At 36.4% G+C, this 17,835-nt stretch overlaps 1 protein-coding gene across 4 annotated transcripts in view; it reads left to right on the forward strand.

Annotated features, from left to right (window-relative positions):
- The window catches only part of GPATCH2 (G-patch domain containing 2), a 129,296-nt gene that overhangs the window by 15,248 nt on the left and 96,213 nt on the right, over positions 1-17,835 (forward strand). For 3 of the 4 annotated variants that reach the window (XR_008449089.1, XM_054062218.1, XM_054062219.1), the window contains exons 3-5: positions 663-724; positions 9,712-9,894; positions 10,998-11,077. Coding sequence is in view for 3 of the 4 variants with exons in the window: in XM_054062218.1 (XP_053918193.1) it covers positions 663-724; positions 9,712-9,894; positions 10,998-11,077 (325 nt within the window). In the remaining variant the exon portion in view is untranslated. Of the gene's footprint in view, positions 1-662; positions 725-9,711; positions 9,895-10,997; positions 11,078-11,525; positions 12,566-17,835 lie in introns of those variants that run through there. The other variant, XM_054062220.1, reaches the window with a different exon arrangement.

Consider the following 17,835-nt stretch of genomic DNA (forward strand, 5'->3'; position numbering starts at 1 on the left):
TGCATTCTAATTTTAAGGCCATGATGGAAGTCACAGAAAAGTAAACAATATCTTGCTTTTTTTGTTGTTGTTGTTATGATCATTGACCATACTTATTTTCCTCAGGGTGACCTTTATTTTGATTTAATTGACTACCTTTGATATAAACTTTTTTCTTTCTTCCCAAGTTTTTCGTGAAACCTTAAGCAATGTCTTTTCCAGAGTACTTGCAAATGATGTTTAGAAAGGTAATTTGATTTTCAGACTCTTATATTTCATGTGCTGAAAGAAGGCTTAGGCTGCCTTTGATTGAGACTTTTCCTGTTTTATTGAGCAGTAGTGTTCCAGGATCAAGCTGAATTGCACAGCATAAGAAAGAAGCAGTGAGCATTTGATGGAAGCAGATAATAAAATGCATCAATTGTGTCAGCACCTCGTTGCAGTCACATCTGGCTTACTGTCAGGGTACCATTAGATTCCTGTGGTTTTATGTGCCAAAAATAATATGCTTTGTAGTTAATGGAACTAGGATATTTGCAGTTTGATTAAAAAAAATCATCCTATTTTCTATCCGATCTTTGTTGGGCTTAAGTTCAATTTGAGCACAGCCTTGTCTCCTTAAAATTTTACGAGTGAAAGATCAATTGTTCTTTTGATCTGTTTCTTTCTTTCTCTTATTACAGTGAATCCAGCAGTCTGAGCAGCAGTGATGCTGGTTTGTTTACCAATGATGAGGGAAGACAAGGTATTGAAACAATCTTTCCCTTCTCCACCCCTCAAACCACATCAGTTGAAATTCCGTAAGCGTTATAAGTTATTTCAAAGGTTAATTACTATATTTCAGTTACTATTACTATTTTAATGAGTTAAATATAGCTTGCTCTCTGGATTTTTTTAAATATTACCAGACAGTGTCCTGAATCCATGACTTGGTCAAAAGCTGTCTTGAGAAGCAGTCTCTGTAATATAATAAACTTACTTATGACTTGACCATCTCCAAAAGATTATCTGTACTAAGTTTTAATTCTCAGTTATTCCAGTTTTTTGGACAGGACTTTGTGATTGTAGTAATGCTTCACAAACTTTTTTTGAGGTGGCTTTTATCTTTCTTTTCTTCCGAATTGATATGGCAGGATTTTATAGTTCTTTTTCATCTGGTAGTTTGTTTGAAAGGTATTTTCAAGCAAAGTACTTTTATCATCAGTGTAAGAATGAGATTAGAAGATGAATGCTGTTTAAAGTCTCCTGTGTCGGAAAAAAATTTTCCTTGGTCTCAAGTTTTCCTTTAGTATGTGTAATGTTATCGTGGTTTTATGTGATAAAACTGTTGAGAATCAAAGTATTAGATTTTGTTTTTCAGCTTTAGTGTTTATTGCCATCTTTAAGTGCAACATTTACCTATATTATGCTAGCATCTTAGTGCCCAACTCATGGACTGGGAGCTCACTGCCTTTGACAGTATACCAAAATTAGGCAAAATTCATCTCTCGGGTGATAAAGACTTGCTTTTCTGGTGGCATTTCTAAGTCAGTGGTAATAGAGATTATTTTCTATGCAGTTTACTACAGACTACTTGACTTTGTGCAAGATAACAAATCCTGGCCCATTTCACAGCAGTGATCAAGGTTAAAGAAATGTTTGGGTTTTGTTTTTGTTTTTTTTTTCTTCCTTTCTCTCATGTGTAATTCAGTCTCCTCTGGTCTTTTTTCTGGTCTTCTTGTATTTTAACATTACAATAGGGACACGATTCCTTCATCAACAGTAACTTGTGCTACATAAACTATACCTCCCAGTACAATTTGTTTTAAGTTGTGCTAACACCTAGCTTTTTTTAAAGAAGAAGGGCTCTCTTTGGAAGTTTAGATCAGTCTTTTATCTATGAATGAAAAATATTTCAACGAGACATGTCAAAAATTTCTTTTACTTCCCAATGCGTATTTCTCTCTTCACTTGCTATTTTTTAAACCGTTGTCTTCTATATTTGCATGTAATGTGACCTACTGCATTTCATAATTACACAAACTTTTTTATGTACCCTTCTGATACATTTGTATCAATATTTTTGTCCTTACATCCTGAACTAAATTATTCAAATCTTAGAATAGTATGGTTGAAAACCTCAGTTACTTTCTGGTTTTGTAGGAGGAGAAAAGGGGAGGGATTGGAGAACAAGTGTTCTTTCACTGGTGTGGTGTTAAATTTCTAGTGTTGGCTCTTTACTATAGAGTTGTAATGCTTATTTTTGCCTGCTTGATTTTTGAGCTTTGATTCTATTGGATTGTAATTCTCAAGCAGAAAGCATTAGACCTGAAATAGTATGCTGAAATATAAATAAGAACAATAATAATTAAACTTGAACAATATTGTCTAGACAAAACATTTTTAATCTCTGCTTTCAGCTAGGTATTTTGTGTGTATGATGAGAAAGACCATTAGCTTCATACTGGATCTCAGACGTCCTTAGATCTGCATTGCAGCTTTGGTTTTGTGAAGACATTTACATGAAAGTACCGTCAGAGACCATACTGCAAACCCAGAAGTGGTTATTTTCTAATAATACTTATTGTTGCCCAAAGGAAATACCAGTAACTTGTATCTTTGTTCTCCCTTTATGAAGTAAGATAAAGTTTATTTTATCTCTGTAAATTAATTTATAGCTAAGACATTGAAAATTGAAAAGAATGAAAGAGAAAATAAGTCTGATAAAAGGAAAGGAAAAGCCTAGGTCAGAGAGACAAAGCTGGAAGAGGACAGAATGAAAATGTGTTAAGGCAAGGACTGGCTTATTTTGTTTTGTGTTTCTAAAAGCTAGACTGATTCCTGTCTTCCCAGTGTCCCTCTTCCAGCATCAGCACGTTGACCTCATTTGCAGTTCAAATTTTCTGCACTTCTGACTTAAGGTTTCTGCTAAGTCAAGTGGAGAACCAGAGATTGATCAATGCCACCTGGTGAAATACTTGTTTTAAATGATGAGCCTACCATCATTCAGAAGTTTGGGTGGCAGAGGGTAAGACTGTCTTGTTCTCCAGGGCAACATTTGTTCATTTTGTGTCTCTGAGATGAGGAACCATATCTCATTTATTGCAGACAAATACTCTTTATAAAACCCTAATTAATTCCCAAAGCATAGTCATCCAATGGAACTGACATTCCTGAAAAGGAAGTGATCTAAAGCAGCAATTTCTTCCCGCAGTTGGCCTGTCAGTTAAATAGTTGAATATTCAGTTCTGAACTTTAGGGCGCCTGACCTTGGAACGTCTAATATTTTCCGAAATTATTCCAGAAAGCAAGCAGAAGTAAATTATAGCTGTACATTTCTGTGCACAGACTCTCAGAATAGTTTCAACTTTTGTAATTTGATTCAAGAAAACCAATTGTGGCTTTAATTGGGAGTAGTAATGAATTAACTGCTATATATATATAAATTAATTGCCATCAATTGCTATGGTAAAAGAAGATTAGGCTTGAAAATTCTGTGTTCAGCTTGTAATATGTAGTGTGCAAACTAATGTTTCTTTAAAAAATCCTTATATCCTTTTTCTTTCCAGCCTGCCTCTGTTCTGGTCTCATAGCTTTTGTTTGTTTGATGTGCCTGGTTCTCGTGAAGTTTTCATCTCAGTCTAATTGTGCTTGCCCTCCATTTCCAGGTTATGTAGGTGTTTACATTAAGCCATGTGAGGGGGCAAAAGCAGCTTTCTTGCTGTACTCTATCCTGCTATCATATTCTTCTGGGAGTAATTGGTACTCAATGTTTTGGAATGCCAGTGTGGCAAATGTTTTTCTCCTGTGAAACATTGTATACCCTGTATAGTTAGCCAGCAAAAACGTAAAGATCATGGAAGATTCTCAGTGCAGGCACAGTCAGCAAAGAAGGTAGCTGCTGAACTATTAACAAACCTCAGGTGAATTCTTACAAGTTGTAAGATTTGTAAATTGGCCAACTGTGGGGTAAGATTTAGTATAGTTAGCAAAAAAAATCCTATGCAAATATTGGACTCCGAGTATGGAGGTGGGAGAGCCTGCCGACCGTGTGATTGGAGAGTAGGTGAAGCTTTTGTATCAGAGTTCCCTGTTTCTTCCTACTTTTCCTTTGTTCCTCGTAGCATTTTCATAAATGGCTGTTTTGCAGTTGTTAAAAACCTCATTGGTAAGCAGTGTTATGCCTTGTGTAGAAAACTTTTGCAAGAAGATTTTGTTTCCATTCTTATACTGCAACATATACTACAACCCTCTTAAAGGCCTAGATAGTTGGCTCGCCTGCAGTTTCAAGGAACTTTAGAAGTTAAGCTTTCAACACAATGTTAGCAAAACTAGCATTATTCAAACAGAAGTTGATATTATTGATGTTTTGGAGAAAAAAGTGAAATTGCAAGTATATTCTTCAGTGAATTCTGTAGTGTCCATCTACACCTACTAGTACACTTGGGGAAGGAAATTCAAAGTCTGACTTAAGACCTCTTAAATCATGACATGCAGCACTTGAAACGTCCTTTAAGTTCTAAGCAAGTAGTAAGGAAAATTATATTAATAAAGTGTTAAACAGTTAAAATTGGAGAAGGTCAGGGAATGTCAGAGTACCACTGTGGATGTGGCTAAGCTTTTAAAGATAGCTGTTCATTATTTTATGATTAAATATATATTCATTACTGTGTCCTTTGTGAAGATGACCCACTACTGATTCAGTATGTGTGAATTCCATCCTTTTGTCTTCTCTAGTGAGAAACTAATTTGGACCTTGTCTAGGTTCTCTGTAGCTGCAGGTGTCAGGGTGTTGTTCTCCATATATAAAGAGATGGAATGTGCAGTGCTAGGTGTAATCACCATCAGTTTTGAACTCTTTTGACTAATTAGATTATAGCCTTTGCAGGTGAAAAAAATAACATGAAGTTGTTGTACATAACCTGAGTAGTTGAAATCCTAAACATTGCATGTGGATCACATTGGTAGAGGAAAACAAAGCTGAGACCACGTAATATCTTTGGTCCAATTTGTTAACTGCGACCTATACAGTCGACCTACTCAAGAGCAGGGTATGATGTTACATTGGATGGGAGTGTGGGAGGAGGCCTCCATGTGAAGTTTTCAAGCTTGATTCAGAAGAACTAGGTGCTTAAATTGAATGGTGTTCTTCTATCCCTTTTGCCAAGGTGGCTCTGTAGAGCGCAAAGAGCAAGATGCAGCATGCCTCTGTAGATGGGTAACTTAAGCTTCTGCTTTCCTGAAACACCTTGTGTGTGCTATAGTAAATCTTCTTACATCTCTATGATTGTTAAAACTGTTAGCAGTGGGGATTTTTAACCTAGAAAGAAAGAAACTGGTCATGGAAATGAGACTGGCATCCCAGGGTATTTTACAGTCCATGGGCTATCACTCTCTGTGTGCGAGTTGATGGATAATGGAGCAACACGGCATAAAGTAATGTTTATAGGACAGTGATGCCCAACTCTTTTCTCAGTAGCCTAACAAAGTAGGTTGTGGTTATTACAGGAAAGCACATATACACCATATGTGACTGCTGTGGAGGGTAGTCTGGCCAGTTTGAAATAAAAGAAGGAAGAAGGCAGAAAACTCTGTTCATGTGTAGTGGAAGATCTGTTTCTTGTAATTCTGCACTGCAAGTAAGATTCAGGTGAAGCTATTCTGAACATGAAACTGACGGTGATGCAGATGGGGTTGGTGTCCATAAAGAAACCATAAGAAGCCCACATAAATAGGTTTCTGAAGTTCTTGAAGAGGAAGGCAAGTAATTTAATGTGAAGGAGGGGTAATGAGGTAAATGTGTAGACTCAATAACACAGAAGTGTAAATTAGGGAAACAGTAATTGAAAGGAGGGGAAAGCTTATAAATAAATAAACTAAACCAGGAACTGAAGCGCCTTGAGATATTTCAATGGAGGTTGGCATTGCTGAGCCTTCATTTTTTTTTTTTCTTTTGGTACTGATCAATACAGTTATAATTAAATGTAAATTCCTTTGAAGTAATTCCTTGAAGCATTATGCACAAACAGGTTTGGAATTTAAATACGTGGCTTGGGCTTGGAGATCATGCATGGGCTTGGAGATCAGTTTCTGGAGTTGGTTTTTACCTTTGTTGTAGCTTGGAAGAGTAAAATAATTTGCTGTAGTCTAATTGCTGAATAGGGGTTCAGCAGCCCTAAGAGAAAAAGACAGTGTATTGAATCTTTTGAAGTATTTTGAAGTAAAAAATGTTTGAATTTCTAATTCTTCTAGGTTCATGTGTGCAATGGATACTGTGTTGTATTTTGAGACCTGCAAATTAAGTAGCATAAAATCAAAGTATTTGGTTACCAGACTCTTGAGTGGGGAGACCTCAGTCTTATATTGCCTGTACGGATGAGATCAGGAATTGATAAAATGCCGTGGTCTTCTCTGGTTTTTTTTGAAAATGGCATCCCTTCAGTATGGAGCAGCTGGTAAACAAAATACCTGTGGGTGTTCTCACATGCATAAGAATCATAGAATCATAGAATTGCTAGGTTGGAAAAGGTCGTTGAAGTCAAGTTCAACCATACCTGTCCACTACTAAATCATATTCTGAAGCACTTCATCTACCTGTCTTTTAAATACCTCCAGAGATGGTGAATCAACCAGCGTCTTGGCAGCCCGTTCCAGTGCCTGATAGCCCTTTCCATGAAGAAGTTTTCCTAATATCCAATCTGAACCTCCTTTGATGCAGCTTGAGGCCGTTTCTTCTTGTCCTATCACCTATCACTTGGGCGAAGAGACCAACTCTCTACAACCTCCTTTCAGGTAGTTGTAGACAGTGATAAGGTCTCCCCCCTCGGCCTCCTCTTCTCAAGGCTAAACAACCCCAGTTCCCTCAGCTGCTCCTCATGAGACTTGTTCTCCAACCCCTTCTCTGGACACGCTCCAGGACCTCAATGTCTTTCTTGTAGTGAGGGGTCCAAAACTGAACACAGTATTTGAGATGCAGCCTCACCAGTGCTGAGTAGAGGGGCACAATCACTGTCCTGGTCCTGCTGGCCACACTGTTTCTGATACAAGCCAAGATGCCGTTGGCCTTCTTGGCCACCTGGGCACACTGCTGACTCATATTCAGCCAGCTGTTAACCAACACCCCAAGATCCCTTTCTGCCAAGCAGCCCTTGAGCCACTCTACCCCAAGCCTGTAGCGCTGCATGGGGTTGTTGTGTCCCACGTGTGGGATTCACAATAGTAGTAATAGGTTTATGCTTACCTCAAGGTGATTATATGATTGAAAATAGTCACAGGACTCAAAGTATGCAGACAACAAAGCTAAAAAACAGGTATACCTGGAATTTGTTGTCACATTGGAACACCTGTGAGAATCAGTTATTAAGCACTTTACACCGCCTTTGGCAGGAAGCAATGCAAGGGCTTAGGAAAGTGTATAATAGCGTTACAGGTAAGATGTCTCAATGGATAGTTGCTTAATATGCTACTATTCCTGTTATACAAAAAAGGAAAAGTGATTTAATATTTTTTCTGAAAAAAATGTTGTTTAGCATATAGCAAAGATACCAGTTTCCTTCCATAGCCACTATTTGCCTTATTTTACGGTCCACCAATCCAACCTTAAATTCTAGCTCCTTCTTTCAAGACTGCATGGCGTACCTTTTGCAGGCTTCTGTCCTTGAGCTGGTTGTGAAACCTGGTTTCAGTATTTAGAGCTCTACTTACTTCCATAGTTGAATTATGTGTAACAAGACTTATTTTGAGTTCCTGATAGTATTTCTTATTAGTCAAGGCATCTAGAGCTCTCTCATCTCACAAAAAAATATTCAGAGATGTTTATATATTTCAATCAATATGTTTTGACTGTTCAGACAATATGTTTATCTACATAAAAGTTTGGAAAATCTGAACAAGTGAGTTCGAATTTAATCCAGGCTGCCGTGAAAAGGTGTGATTCTCCCTCCACAGCACCACTGTGTCTGTTCAGCATTCTTAGACATCCTCAAAGGAAACCATACCTAGCTGTAACAAAGAACGAGGGTGGAATTAATAGTGAACATCCTTGTGAAATGGCATAGTTATAAATGAGGATTAGAATAAATATGGAGAGTAATCTGAAATATGCTGGGAATGCAAAGAAACTTAAATCTTATGTGGACCAGTGCATCTCTTTGCACCTCTGTTTTTCCCTTTCTCCGTCTAGAAGCTCCTAATATCTCACATCTGCTAATTTTGCTTGTACTAGTGATTACTAAAGATGTAAGAATCACATTTCACCTGCAAGTGACCAGTGAGAGGCCTTAATTATTCTAAATACTTGTGCTGATGAACATTTGAGGTGTTGAGGTGTTCTTTTCATTACAACAATATATTTGGAGCAAATTTCTTGGTTTTTTTTTTCTTAAATTTTTGCTTGGGTTTTCATTATTTGTATTTTCCCATTGTGAGGTCGAATGTCAATGAAATTTTACAAAAATGGTTTTTGTTCTTGAAAATTGTGTCTAATAAATCTTGCATTTGTACCTTGCTACGTCCTGCCTAATTAAAAATTGAAATGTCAAACAAATAATTTAATGCAGAAATAGAGAGATATTTTCTGCCTTTCTGTAAACTACTCAGTTTGTATAAAAGAACGTGTTTGAAAACAAGCAGCAATTTATTTTCAGTTGCCAGTGTGTTTATAAGCTAAGTTTAAGATCAGATTTTCAGTCTTGGCTTACTTTTGACTTGAAATCCAATGTTTAAATCGTAGAATCACTAGGTTGGAAAGGACCTACTGGATCATCGAGTCCAACCATTCCTAACAATCCCTTAAACCATACCCCTCAGCACCTCATCCACTCGTCTTTTAAACACCTCCAGGGAAGGTTACTCAACCACCTCCCTGGGCAGCCTGTTCCAGTGCCCAATGACCCTTTCCATGAAAATTTTTTTCCTGATGTCCAGCCTGAACCTCCTCTGATGGAGCTTCAGGCCATTCCCCCTTGTCCTGTCCTCAGTCACTTGGGAGAAGAGGCCAGCTCCCTCCTCTCCACAACCTCCTTTCAGGTAGTTGTAGAGAGTAACAAGGTCTCCCCTCATCCTCCTCTTCTCCAGGCTAAACAACCCCAGCTCTCTCAGCCGTTCCTCATAAGACTTGTTCTCCAGCCCCCTCACCAGCTTCATACATCTCTGAATACTGTCAGTAAAAATGACCAGCTTTGTGGTATAATGCACTATAATTCTCAATCACATGATACTGTCACTTTTCATTTAAAATCAACTTTTTCAAAACTTATTTCTAAATGAACTTAATCAGATTAACTTCATTTAGTCACATCTGTTCATGATTGTTTCCCCCTTTTACTAGCCATACAAATCATGAAATTAAGCTAATTATATACCGTTATCAGCTGCAAAGAACTAGTTTCACAGTTATATACCTTCTAATTCCCTGCAGGAGATTAAGGCTTGTTGGTTGTTTTTTTTTTTCAATATGTGAAGTGCAGTAACTTAAATGGATTTCCCTGCAGTTATTGTCAAAGGATTAACTAGTTTATTATTGTTTTTCGCTATTGTAAATTGGTTTTAAAACATTGCATTTTATGTGATTTCATTGATTGTGATACTTATCATGCTATTGAGAAACATTTTCCAAATAGAGCTGCTGTAATTGTTATATAGCTATAAAGCAGAGGAAGTAATTGTCCTGTCAGAGTGTTTATTGATGGTAAAATCTGATTTTTATCTTCTCCGCTCCTCCCTCTTTTTGGGGGAGATACTGCCCTCACACAGGTGATGATGAACAGAGTGATTGGTTTCATGAAAATGACTCTGGTGGAGCATGTGGGATTACGGGGGTCGTTCCATGGTGGGAACAAGAAGACTCTACAGAACTGGAGAAAGAATTGCCTGATCCAGTCTTTGAAAGTATCTTAACTGGTACTTTCCCTCTTATGTCCCGATCAGGCAGGAGAGGTAAGTAGCAATCAAGCACATACAAACTATTGTATTGTTTCAGTACAGCAGAAATATGTCTGTGGATTACATAAAATACAGAAAATGTTTACAAGATCTTGAAAGTACCAGTTTGTTTCCTTGAACTATTTCACTTTTAAGGTATCATTAGAGAGAAATAAAAAAGCAATTATTAAAGAGGTGAGAAAGTGTATAGAAATTGGCTCATTTTGATAGCCTGCTTTTAGTTGTTGTCTCAACATTTGCATTGAGAATTTTGAAGTGTTATTTAAAGTGAATCTATTTTGTTCCTGTCTTTTGTGATGGTGCTTGGAATTCTATAGAAGTTCAGTAATTCAAAGCCTGGAAAGACTAGTGTGACCATCTGCTTTGCTTTATGATTGGGCCATATTGTTCGTAGAGAGGAGGGGAAGCGTTCCTTTAGAGCAAGGATTGAGATTGTCGCTTAAATACATATTTTTTTCTTTTTTTTAAAAAGACAACTATGGATGGAGTGTATCCAATTTTAAGTTGTACCAATGTTTGATTACACTTGCAGCTAGGACCCCACTGTTATTGTAAAGATTGAAGTTGTTGGACCTCAACTTGCTGCCAAGGAATTTTATTGTACCTTCTTTCTGCCACAAGGATCTCCTTTCATATTCAAATACAGATCTTGTACGTAAATGGTGGCTGTAAACGGTTTTTAAACTACTCAGCACATTGAATGCGTTAAATTTCTTTATGAGGATTAATTTCCAGAGGCTTGGAATTGTTTCAGAGGACTTGGTCTCTGCATATTCACCATATTGAACATTTTCTAGTACTAATGAAGTTGTAAATGATACAAAAATCGCTTTCTGTTTTAGTTTAGTATACTCCGCTTATGCAACTAACTGTGCATAGAACCAGGGTGGCAGTAAGAATATGTACAGAAATAATCATTTTCGTGGGAACTTAGCCTTTCTCTCACATTTCCCACTCTGTACTCAACTTCCACTAGTACAGTCACAATATTAAGATGCTTTTGCTGAAGATTAGTAGATTGGTATGTAGCGGTGAATTTTGTTGGTTATATGGTATAGTAAATATTCTTAAATGAATTTATACCCTCTTTTTTGTAGGTTTCCAGAGCAGATTTAGTCATCTTCATGGAATGCCAGCAAGAAACATGAAAAAGACTTCAGGAAACCAGAATGCGTTGGTAGGTGCTTTTGTTATTGTAACCTCGTGTGATGTGTTCTTAGAGCTTTTTATAAAAAGGCATATTCCTGTAATGCTTGTTTCCTTATGTTGTAGGTAGGTGATCATGTAATAGATAAGTAAGACTACAGTGCCACTGCTCCCTGATATTCTTTGCTTTTTTTAATAGTTATGCTCTTCCTACTGCTGTTGTATTGTAATGGAATATTTGTTTGTACTTGAATGGCAGAAACAGTCTGGGATTGTTTCTCAGTACTTATTGTGAACTGAGTGAAGGAAGGAAGGGGCAGGCATTATTTTAACATTTTCAGTATGTATCTTTTTCATATAAAAACATGTTTCCTCTTACAATGAAAATCAAACTGAAGTTATTTGAATTTTTACTGATACTGAAAGCATTCTAGGATGGATTGTTTTACAATTCTGTTTTTTAATTTATTTTCTCCCAGAAATCTCCTTTGAAAAATCTGTCCTTATTCTCTTTTGTTTGGTTGACTCCTGTGTGGTCAAGGGAAAGTTTATATACAAAAAATGTAAAGCAAGTTAGCAATGCACCTGTCATAGACGTCGTGCATTCCTTTGGACTGTGTCTGTTTTAAGGCTGTGGCTACAGATGAGAGATGTTTGAGGTTTTTAAAGCCTTCAGCTCTAGGAGTAATATTTTTAAGTGAGAGAAGAAAATTCCACTGTCCTTGCATTTCTGTACAATCTAATCAATCTAATCATTGGATTGTCCCACAGCTTTTTTTTTTTTTCTAAAATGAGATTCTAATGAACTTTTAAGAATAAGTTTGGGGGAGGGCATTAGGAGAAGAGAGACTTGACTTATCAAATTAAAATATATTCCTTGTCTTGCAATTTCTATTGCAATTTCTATTCCTTTCTTATCAGAATAGTGCTTGGAAGAGGAGAATGTGGGAGGCTCTTTATCAGTATGTAATAAACATATCCCAGCATGATAAATACTGCCACATAGATGTTGTTTATTATTTGAGAGCATGAAATGTTTTCAAATTTTAATTTGCCTAAATAAAATAAGCTGCTTCTGATAACTGTAAGAACTATTATATGTAGAGAGAATAGAAAGGAACTGTTAAAAAATTAACTCATTTTGAAGAGAGAAGGTTTTTATAAGTGAAGTTCCTGTCCAGTATTTGCCTTTTGCAGCTGAATGCAATGCTTTAAAACCTTGGCCTGTGATCTCTGCTGCTAGTGGTCATGAATTAGATGAATGCTATCTAGTTCTTGGTTTCCTATCTACCTATTTTTATTTTTGGTTCAGTGCTTGCTTGAGCATATCTGGGATTTGTAGCCCATTTTCTAGGCTTATTGCAATTTCACTCTGGTATTTTATAGGAGCTATTATAAGTGATAGGTTAGCTTCATGGTACTGATGATACATGGCTTAACTACCCTAAAAACTGCCTTTTCCTCTAAATTGTAAAAAGGTGATTAAATTTCAATTGATGAAGATGTATTGTGAATGTGTAATAAAAAATCCTAATGTTTATTTTCTGCTGCACTTTCTTGATTGTCCGTAGGTGCCAATTTTGTCTTCCAGTCATGATATCTCCTCTAAAGACAGTGTGGTAGTTCCCTTTGAAACAAAAATGCAAGCCAGTCTACTAAAGACTGATAATTTGGTTACCTCCAGTTATTAAATACGTTATTTACATAGTGTGCTGAAGTAAGGTTGACATGTGAATGTACCTTATAAGCCACTTTGTTTAGGCAGGAGTGCATATAGTGCATTCATATGGTACATACAGTGGATGTGCAGTTCACTCCTCAAACGCAGTTTTCTGACCTTCTTAATGACTATTTATGTTTGTGGGCACATCTGCTGCATCTGTCTTTGCAAACGTAGATATATAAGCCAGAGCTCATGTGCTTCGTTTTGTCAGTGATTGCTTCTTAGAGAAAATCTTTTTTAGATACTTTAATCCAATGATGGAAAAAAGTCATTTAATACCTGTGACATCTGATAACACAGAACAAGAAGTAATTATTGCTATTAGATGGTAACAGTGAAGGAGAGCAAGAGTGCTTTTAGAAAGACTAATATCGTGAGGAAAGAACACTGCAGACTCAACTTATTGAAAAGAGTTGTGGTGTGACTTAATTCTTTTTTTTTTTTAACAGCTAGGAGTCTGATGTCTGTATCACTGCTTTTACACAGTCTTTAAAGGAAGACAAAGTAAAAAAAAAATGGAGTTTCCTACTGAGATACATCTCCAAAAAGATAGACATTATATAGTTAGCCCTTTGCGTACAGTTAATGTGTATTTTGAACTTTTTTGGGGAAGGTGTAGTTGAAGGTTCACAATTATAGCAGCTGGTCAAGCCTTGAAGGGACTACGGGTTTAGGGAATGCAAAATGAATAGCTACGATAATAACTTTGATATATCATTATCTTCTGTCAAAATGTGTTTAATGCCCAACTGTTTGGGTGTTTTCTTGTAAGAGCAACATCAGGCTAGGAGTATTATTATTACTTGCAGTATTCCAAGGAAACTGCCAGCTTTCTAGAAGCAGTGAGAGCTGAGAGTTGGAGGAAGAATGCTGCTCTGTATGGACCAGTCAGCAAAATTTAATTTGAAGTAGCCTCAGCTGGCACTGAAATTCTGTCCAGATACTCTTCCTGCATTTTACTGTCTAGTTGCTTAATATGAACAAACTTACGTGTCTATGTCATGTGTGCTGCGTTTGAGTTAAAACACTTTTTAACAATTGTGCAACACTGGACAAGCAGGAGAGAAGTAAAAACCTAGCATGCAAATACTAAGAAAATCCTCAACTTATCCAATATGCAGGTAGAATGAGTTGTTATACAGCAGGTGACAACTGAAAATGCTGAGAAAGAAAATTAAAAAAAAACATTGTCATCACAACTGGCTTATATCCTTTGACTTGCCCAATGCATTTGGGAAGTACATTGTAATGGGAAGTGATTTCAGTGGGGTAGAATGCAAAAAACCCATGACCAATTAAAATGCTTTCTCTAGAATCTGCCATCTTTTCCATCCATCAGCTTTGTCAAGGGAGTTGGTTTCATGATATTAAAAGCAGCCTTGTGTATATCTTGCACTCCTAGGACTGATTTTTCTTTTTGCACAGCTGTACTGTTGAGCTTTACTATACATAGTTGTAGTAATTCAAAAAGTACATTAAAAAAAACTATGTTTGAGGTCTCTTATCTGAAGGTGTCTGTGTATTTCTGTCAAATGCTGTGACTTTTTCAGAATTTCCAGGATAAAAAAGTTTTTTTTCTCAAAAAAAAATTGTTGTCAGATAACTACTGCTCTGTTGATGTGTGGAGAAAAGATGAATTGCACACTCATGCTTTTTGTTAACTGCTTTCAAAATGTAATATCAAATCAAACTTTTCTTCTTCTAAGTTCTTTTTAACTGAAGAAACAGCTAGGTGATTTCAGGAATATTTTTCTTGTCAAAATACTTTGGAAATTGTATTTTTACAGATCTGAGGAATGCTGCTTTAAAGAGTAAATTGGGCGTTGTTTTTACAGTATTGGTCAGAAGTCTTTTTACGGATGCTCTGCAATTTCTGGAAAAGCAGAAATTCTCAAATTAGAGTTGATTTGGTGTTGTGGGGAATTCTTTTACACTGGATGAGTAGCATGCAGTCAGACAGAAACTCAGATGCATGAAATAACTTATCTGTGGAGTTTTAATTATTTTTTTGTAGCTAATGACTTTTGTCATTTGGAGTGATAGTCTTTATGTCAACCTGTGTGGAAATGTGTGTGGTATTAGACAGTGTCTGATAATAAAACTTAACTTTTGTTGGATTCCAGACTTTCACTCCTTCAAGATCAGGAATATTAGGCTTCTGTGTGAACGATGTTTTGAAACCTTATGCTGCTAAAGCTGCAAATGGTTTTTCTCTTAAGCGAGTATGAGAGAAGAGGCATTTGATTTTTGTAATGAGGGTTTTATTAAGATTTTCTGTCATCAGAAAATATTTTCAACTATTTTTAAAACGCTTCTCGCTATGCTTTCCCCGATTTGTAGTTGTGTTAATTTCATATAGATGTACTGAATAAGTCATGCTCTTTAATCCTCAGTTTAATTAACTCGGCACTTTAGGTGTACAACATCAAGTAGAAGGGGAAACTTCCTTGAGGAGTGAGTGGTTTCCTGCAGTCAGGTGCTTCCTGAAGCTATGGTTTCTCAGACAGAAAAATCCAAGAAGTGCTGCTGTGGTGGCAGTTTAGACCCTGGTTTTAGTTCTTCCAGTGTTTAGTCACTATTGGCAGAATTACTACAATTTTCCCAAGGAATTAGTCAAATGGCACTCTTTTGGACTTCAGAACTTAGTCATGTTGAAATTGCTATATTTTATATGAAAAAAGAAGTCAAAGGAAAGCTTCTGTCATATTTGAAAATCCTGATATAAAGAGTAGGTTTCAAAAATGGGATATAAATACTGGGGATGATGTTGACTTACCTGTGATGTTCTTAACTTCATGTATCAAATCTTTTTTGGAAAACTGCTTAACGTTCTGACACTTGCTATGTTTTTTGCATAATAAGAAGTTCTTTTTTCCACAAATTAATTTCAAGTGCATTTTTGTTTTCACTTATACTGATGCAAGCTTAATACAAGTTTTCCACCAGCCATTATAAGCACCTGATGGAAGAGTAAAAGCTTCTTAGTGACGTAAATAACAGGTTGGCATACTTACTCATCAAAAGAATAATAATTATACCTGTACCATGTTTCCTAGTAGGTCGTTATTTCTTGAAGTGGTTCCCATCACTGTTAATACTAATTGTGTTACCAGTACTTAAGCCACAGTTAAATACCGTGACTGTTTAAGGCAGAGCACAGGAATTAGTGGATCAGTTTTGTCCGTATAGTTGTCATTGATACAAAGTAATTTGAGTTCTACCTGTCCTTTATGGGATCTGAATGATTTAATAAACTCTGCCTTACAGCCTATGTTTGTTTTAATTGACAGTGATTTTTGTGTCATTTGTAATTGCTTAATGAAAATCTGTGAACATCTTGGTGTCATCAAACCAGTAAAAAGAACAAAAAATAGCACAAGATTGCTATCTCATCTGAAGCCGCAGTTCATTAGTCAAAAAGGAGTTATGGGTAACTCAAATACCAAATGTTTGGATTTCAGCAAATCTAAGATTGGTCATTTTTGTTACTAATTCTGTTACCTAAGTGTAAAACCCCTCTGCTATGATGAAAATAGTTCAAGAAATCCTGAGCTGGTTTGTAATAGTTGTAAAGGCATTAGCTGCTGAGGGTTTGCTTTATTTTTTTCTTCTATGTGACTTATATTGTAAATTAGACTGTAATGTCTTGAATGGTGACCTAGTTTCATTCTTACAAAATGCATGCTTGTCAGGAAAAAAGAATAGTATAAATTTATCAGGCAATTGATAGCTTGTAGAGGTAACAATTGTACTTTGTCAACAAAATGAAGGTATCCTGTACATTTGACTACTGAAACATATTCTCTTTGCACTGCGCAACAGAGCTCATGATGGTTTTTCTTGGTGTATTTCGCCTACTGTGATGAACAAAGCATACCTTTAAAATATCAAAGATTAGTTTCTGTCTAGCTAAAGTGAATGTAGTGACTTAGTCCCTTTTCTTGGACTCTCACTTCAAGTATAGTGTCAAAACCAGCATCCCACTTCAGCGAAATGGTTGCCCTCCAGCATTAGCTTCAGAAATGCCAAATGTAATGCTTATTTTTTAAATGCATCTTGTGGTTTATTCGTGGTGACAAGTGCTATGAACTGTTAGTCTGAGCAGTATGCCTTGTAATTCACCTTAACCCAACCGCTCAAATGATAGTCATCTACAATTACACTTCAGTTTACTTTTAAACCAGGGCAAATAGCATAATCATATCCCTTTTATTCTTCAGTTAGTATCTATCCTGAAAACACATTTAATAGTTTTGCAGCAGTCCTTAAAGATAATAATGATTTTTAAAAACCACTGACTTCAAAATATGAGGCAGCATAATTATTCCTCTTGTTTCTCCTGCTTATCACAGAGAAATCCCCCTTTCTGGGGTCTGACTACATGAAACGCTACTTCTGCAGACATTTCGAACTTGCTTGTATGACTTCCCAAGTCCATATTGTTTCTTGTTTTATGTTTCAGTGAGATTCTAATGGAAATGGAAAGAATTTGTCTTTATATGTAATTGACTATAGTATCTTTTCTGCAAAAATTTCGCTCTGTTGTATCTCTTCTAGGAACTTTTTAATGCCTCAATAACAGTGTTTTGAAGAATTAATGGTAAAACAATGTCTTGCATCCAGTGTCAAGTTAGGAGCCCTATTTCATTGTATTGAGCTTGATAAGGGAGTTGATCATTTTAATGCCAGGTATAAACAGAAAATCTTATGTGTAATAGCTATGAAACACATGCAGATATACTGTGTCTTAGTTGATGATTGACATCTCATTTTCGCTGCAGTAACATCATAAATGTCAAGTAAATCATGACAGTGATTTTGACTAACACATTGTTTAGCATTTTTTAACTGAAAGCAAGTAAAATATCAGATATAACTCCTAAACTGTTGAAAGTTTCTTGCTAATTAAAGCTGTAATCACTCATTCGCACAAGTAGGTTTTCCACTCCATAGGAAACTGTCTTCTTGCCTTGACAAGGTGATGTAGGAGAATGAGGGCTAGTGATAGATGGAGCAACTGGAAAACAGTCCATCTGTTTGTCGGTTGCATTTCACATTGTGGCCAT

Source organism: Cuculus canorus, chromosome 3 (genome assembly GCF_017976375.1).
Source record: "Cuculus canorus isolate bCucCan1 chromosome 3, bCucCan1.pri, whole genome shotgun sequence".
Lineage (NCBI taxonomy): Eukaryota > Metazoa > Chordata > Aves > Cuculiformes > Cuculidae > Cuculus > Cuculus canorus.